The sequence below is a fragment of the Lolium rigidum genome, chromosome 6 (genome assembly GCF_022539505.1).
Source record: "Lolium rigidum isolate FL_2022 chromosome 6, APGP_CSIRO_Lrig_0.1, whole genome shotgun sequence".
NCBI lineage: Eukaryota > Viridiplantae > Streptophyta > Magnoliopsida > Poales > Poaceae > Lolium > Lolium rigidum.
The window spans coordinates 92,444,838-92,450,581 of record NC_061513.1 but is presented as its reverse complement, the minus strand read 5'-3'; the positions used below and the strand labels follow the sequence as shown (position 1 = coordinate 92,450,581).

The 5,744-nt window shown below is 50.5% G+C and overlaps 1 protein-coding gene across 1 annotated transcript; it reads right to left on the bottom strand.

Moving 5' to 3' along the window:
* Positions 1 to 2,515: 2,515 nt before the first annotated feature.
* On the bottom strand, positions 2,516 to 4,018 carry LOC124666627 (aspartyl protease family protein At5g10770-like). The gene is made up of 2 exons (XM_047203967.1): positions 3,907 to 4,018; positions 2,516 to 3,708 (listed from the first exon to the last, which is right to left on the bottom strand). The coding sequence occupies exons 1-2, from the start codon at positions 4,016 to 4,018 to the stop codon at positions 2,516 to 2,518; spliced, it is 1,305 nt and encodes a 434-aa protein (XP_047059923.1).
* Positions 4,019 to 5,744: the final 1,726 nt, after the last annotated feature.

Genomic DNA, 5,744 nt, shown 5'->3' with positions numbered 1-5,744 from the left:
CGGCGTAGTCCGCGGCAAACCTCCCGCCAACTTCAAATCTTGCCATCCGGTGCGGATCTCGCCGTCCTCCGTTGGCTTTGTGATCCAGCCGCTGCTGGCCCTCGAAAGTGGCAGACGCCGGTCTACCGATTGAATCGGCCACGCCAGGGCAACTTGTACGCGTCTTGTGCATAGCTAGCAACCAACGCAGGACATGCTCTGCTGGATGCGTGGATCATCCACATGCACACGCGCAGGTGCTCTGATCCAGGAATGCGGAGAAGATCGGCCAGACTGCATATATTGGCCAAGCACATCTCGCCAAGCATGACATTGTATGATGTCTTGACGCCTGCGAGAATCTCCAGCCGTGCCGGAGTGATGGCGTGTGCGGCAGACTGGGCCATACGCTCGATTGCGTGCTCGGTCTTCGCCACGGGACTTCTTGCTCTGCTTGGGCCAACATATGGCTGTTTGTGCGCAGCTGAAGAATTCGGCCTCTGCTTGTGCTTCGTGTCCACTCCGGCCTCGGGCGTGGTGTCACCCTCACAGATGGCTACTGGCCTTGGGGCGCAAAGATCCTCTTTCCTTTGGAGGTTGACGGTCCTTGGATTCCTTTCTCTCCGTTTTGAAGAACTGCTTGTCACTGATCATCATTGATCTTGGTTGGACTACTGAGTTCCGGAAGACTCCGCCGGTGAATTCCAAATGGACGACATGCCTGTAGTTTGCCGGTGCGGATGGTGTTTCGGTCGCGCGCAACCATGTTTTTTTTTCTGACCGATTGGTTTCAGAGGGGGCGTTGTGAAGCTCTGCGGTCGTTCCATAGTGAAATCAGACACGGAGAATGGTATGGAAGCCGGGAACTGGTGACTGGCAATCAAAGTTTGAGTTCTGGGGTGTAGAGATTCTGGCTTAGTGATTTGTGACTTGGAGCAGCTGAATTGGTAAGTGGGGGCGACAGCACAGGAGGAAGTCACTGTCTAAATCTACAGGGTGAAAACCCACGGTCTGGCCTTAATTGGTTGTGCCTGATAATGATCTTGTTGAAGGCATTGTTTTGTGAGCGCGGACTTTCTCCAGGGTGAAAATCTATGGTCTTTGATCAGGGCGATGACGGTGCTTGTGCACTGTTCCCTTCTTGGAGGCATCATTTTTTGGAGTTGATGGATTTCTGGTGCTGTTTTGGTGGTGTTTGGTCCGCTGTTACAAGTAACTGGTCACTATAGTTGGACTTTTCTTTTTTTTGTAACTTTTTTCTTTATGGATGTATGCATTAGTATTGCCATTAGGGCACTACATTCGTGCAGAGGCTGGGTGTAATTGGTATCTTCACGATATTAATATATTCCCTTTATCGAAAAAAATTTACGATTTGCACTCCATTGCAGGCCTTCGCGAGAGCTTTCCCTCCGGTGCCACTACACATGTCGTTGGCGCCCAAACCCGCTGGCACGGAGGACGACTCCTCAGACTTCTCGGACGATAGCGCAACCCTCGCCGTTGCGGAGCAGGATCACCACGACTTGTAGGTCGTTTGGCACCGGCTATCTTGCTAGCACCATCTCGGATAGCGCCAAGCTCCACCGTGATAAGGCCGAGCAGAAGAAGGCGGACCTCACCGAGGCGTGGCGGCACTCCATTGCACACGAAACCTATATAGCAGCTGCTTCGTCGTGGTCAACTACAATGATGATGATTGATGTCACCAGTGTTGGCGCCTCATCGTAGATGCCCCTGAGATATCCCGGGACTTCAAGGGTTAGGTTAGATCTAGAGAATGAACTAGCTAAGCAACTAGTTCCTAGCTTTGCATCCAGATTAATGTTTAATTGTGTCCTTTTGTATGAACTAGTAAAATCGTTGTAAAAATCTGGCGCCAAGGCCTTTTTTATTATGCAGTTCATTTATGCAGTATCTACGGTGGTAGAGCAAATCTGAAACTAGTTTCTTTCACGGCGAAAAAGCAGATCGATCGGACCAGACCTTCGTTCCATGTTTTTGTTTCATGGTCAATCAAGTCTGATACCAAGTTCAGCATATAGTGCTTTAGCTTTTCCAGTAAAATTGCTTCTTGAGCTCAAGTTTTTTAAAGTACTCTCTCTGATTCATAATAAGTATCCGGTTTTTAGTTCAAATCATTGCAATCACCATGTACTGATGTAAGCAAGAGACATTGTAAAAGGATCTTCAAGTTGAAATGATTTAAAGCCGTCTTATAATCTTTCTTATGTGCATCAAAATGGAGGAGATGTACAACAACCCAGTCTAAAATATGGCGGCAAAAATGTTGAAATAACATCAGTGTAAGCATTTGTATCTAACAGAAAACAAGCAACTTGCAAGGCCGCATAACAGCAGCTTCTAAAGCTCCTGCTTATCTCTCATGTTGAGAACTTCAGAGTGACAAACTGGCACGTCGGTTGTGAATCTTATTATCAAGTCATTTTGAAGAAGCAAGCCATTGGTATACCAAGATGCGACGGATAGATAGATGCACGCCCGCCCGTGCCGCTTGATCCGTTTGATCGATCAGCTAGCAGCGGTCGGGGACGAGCCCAAGCTTGCCTTGAAGCACATCATAGACCACCTCCGTCTCTGACTGCGCCAGCGACCCGATAACCGCAACGACTGGTGCGTAGGCCGGCACCGGAGCGAAAGCGAGGCACCCCACGGAGAAGATGTTGCGGGGGTCCTTGAAGTACATCATCTGCTCGATGCCGAGCTCCAGGGTCGTCCCGCCTTCGAACCTGAGCGAGATCATCGGCATATCGATGGTGTTAAGGTGGGTGAAGTCGTAGCATGTGTCGAGCCCGCTTGACGACGGTGCCACCACATACTGCTTCATGCCCCGCCTGAACTTGTCGCGAAGAACCGCATACACCTCCGGCTTCAGGTACGTGAAGGTCGTGTGCACCTCCACCAGCGCGTCACAGGCGATCGCCGGCGCGGGGGGAACCGAGATCTCAGACAGGCCGACGGTTACGCCCACGAGCTTGACGAAGTACATGCTCGGACGGGCGGCGTTGCGCCGTAGCGTGGCGTAGGTCACGCCGCGGCCGGCGCGTTCCGGGCGGGCGGCGCCGAAGGAGAGGAAACCTCTGGAGGCGGGGTCCCAGGGCAGGCAGTAGGAGAAGGCGACCGTTTCCGGAGTCAAGACGACTCGTGATGCCAGAGAGTGGCTCTCCCGGCTGAGGTCGAGCACTCCGGACGAGCTGTCACTGCCAGTCGTTCTGGCGCCGCCCATCTCCAGGCAGGCGAACCTGAAGTCATTCACGGGGATGGCCGGCGCAGCCGTGAGCGTGTCCGTCACGAAGGTGGCGTTCAGCACGACGGCGCCCTTCTTTGTCACGGCGACCGTGCAGGTTGGGCCGGAGCATGCTTTGAACGGGCAGTCCTGCGAGCCACATGGGATCTGCGCGAGGGAGGACGAACGGGACGGGTTGAAGGCTTTGTGGCATGGATCGCCGGCAGCGCATGGCTTGCACCGGAGAAGCGTGGCTCCCACGGTGGCCGTGTCGAACCCCATGGTGAGTTTCTGCGCCGGCGTGCCGTAGCCGATGCTGACGTGGTACTCGAACGCGCCCGGCAATGCCACGAGCGGGGTACCGGTGGAATCGCCGAAGAGCGCGTGAAGACGGAGGGTGTCACGGTAGAAGGCGTCGCCGACCCCACCGGCAGAAGGAGAGTACGGGCTCAGCCGATGCATCACAGGTAGCCCGCCGTCTCCTGAAAAATGGGGACAAGTTATTAGCACATGAGTAGTATAAACGAGCTCACTGTTGAAGCATGTTAAATGTGCATGAGAGTGTGAGAGATTGCGAGGGGGTTCTAATTAAATCTTAGTGTGCAAAGATTTGATGCAGGAATCATCACCAGAAGGGATAGACGTGAAGGTCGACTGGATCCTCGAGTCGTGAGATGAACGAACAAGGACATGCCTTCCACCATAAGTGTTGCTGGTGTGGTAACAGCTGCCAAGATGAGGAGCAACAAAAAGCAGGCACAGAAGCAGACAGGGATGAATGGCTGAAGCCATCGCAAGTATAGCAAATTAATGGGGCGACCTCTGCGAAAGCATGCCGTATATATATAGCCATGATGTCAAATCGTCGATCGTCGCCGGCATTGTTCTTCTGTGGCAACTGATATGGGGCATATAAAATGGTTATTCTCAGCCTTGGGTACATGGTTTCTCTTGTTAATATCATCATATACCCCATCGACCAGCACAAAGCTACTGGTATGTCAGTAACGCTACATCTACTGAATTATGGTGTAATTTCCCTAACCCTCCAACTATACGGCTGTGGATCGGGATTGTCAACGTCCGAAAAATATGGGAGTGACGTCGGCGAAATGTCTTGGCTTTTCTTCAAAACGGCTTAACAATTCTTTTTTGAAAGGAATGGGTAGAGGAAGCCTCTACATCAGTTTGTTTTAATAATAAGAATCTTTTTTAGGGCAAGCTACCACGGCAACTTTATTGATTCGTAAACATGTTTACATCATTGGCTAGCAAGCCTACTATAAAGTCGGACGGATCCTCATGCCAAACTATTGACTGAAGCCCCTCCGCTCTACTAGCAAGACAGTAGGCTACACAGTTGCTTTCCCTAGGGCTATAACTAAAAAAGACATGATCAAAATCTCAAGACAGAAAAGCACATTCTTCATAAATCGCAGCAGCAGGTCCGATTGAGTTTCCCGCTTCTTTCATTACCTCAATGATTTCCATCCAGTGCTATTCACTTCTTTTGGTGAACCCCGATTTGGCCTGCCAGCAGGAGACCATCACGCAGCACCCTGGCATCTGTCGTCGCTGCATCACCTAGATGTGGTATCTCAGTGGAGCTACCTGCTATGAAAGTTCCATGATCATCAATCACTGCTCCCGAGGCTCCTGAGAAAGACCACCGAAAACGCAGCATCCAATTTAGTTCAACATAACCATCTCTTAGTTTTTCTCACCCCTCCTTTCTCACTCTTGCATTTTTCGTCAAAGCTCTGTCTTAGTTTAGTGTTAAGGACTGAATAGCCTGTGGGGATCTTGCTGTCCTCTCAACGTGCTCATCATGGGCAATTTTTCTTCTCTCCCACCACATATACCAGCACGCCATTGCAAGAAGCTCCTTTAGTCCTATACCATTCAAATTCACCAGTGTCTCATTGCCCCGTCTCATGATCACCTAAAAAACGCCTAAACCTGCCCGGTCTTCAGTAACCGCCTCCTGTATCAGACTGATTTTCCCAGATTTCAACTACTCTAGGGAATTTGAAGAAGGCATGTAGAGTGCCTTCACAATGAACTGCAAATACGGTACATAGGCTGCTCGTAATAATATGAAGATTTGCCAGCACCCCCTTGCACACCAAAGTGCCCTGAAGTAGCCTCCAAGAGAAAATTTTGACCTTACCTGGCACTCTGAGAGACCATATATTTGCCCACACTAGGTTAATAGATGACCCGGCTTGACCATTAGTTCTTAGAAGCTTGCGGCCATGCTGATGATCCTATTATGTGAAGTAAGCCGAACGTACAGAAAAAATGTCGTTCCTCGTATAATCCCAAGACACAAAGTCCCCCATCATCCCCATCTCTAGTGGGATTTTTAGGGTTCTCCCAACATCCACCGAGAAGAAAACATACCGGAGTTTTCCTTCATCCTAGGTCCGAGTATCTGGATCAATAAGTTTAGAGACCTTTGTTGCAACATTCAATCCTCTTGGTGTAGTCACCATCCTCGATGGGCTGCTTGGGATCG

Excerpts from the sequence above, each read along its gene's own strand:
- LOC124666627 (XM_047203967.1), bottom strand. The coding sequence starts at position 4,018 with ATGGCTTCAGCCATTCATCCCTGTCTGCTTCTGTGCCTGCTTTTTGTT. Across the intron at positions 3,709-3,906 it reads TGGAAGGCATGTCCTTGTTC|GAGACGGCGGGCTACCTGTG; the intron begins GTTCATCTCACG and ends CCCATTTTTCAG.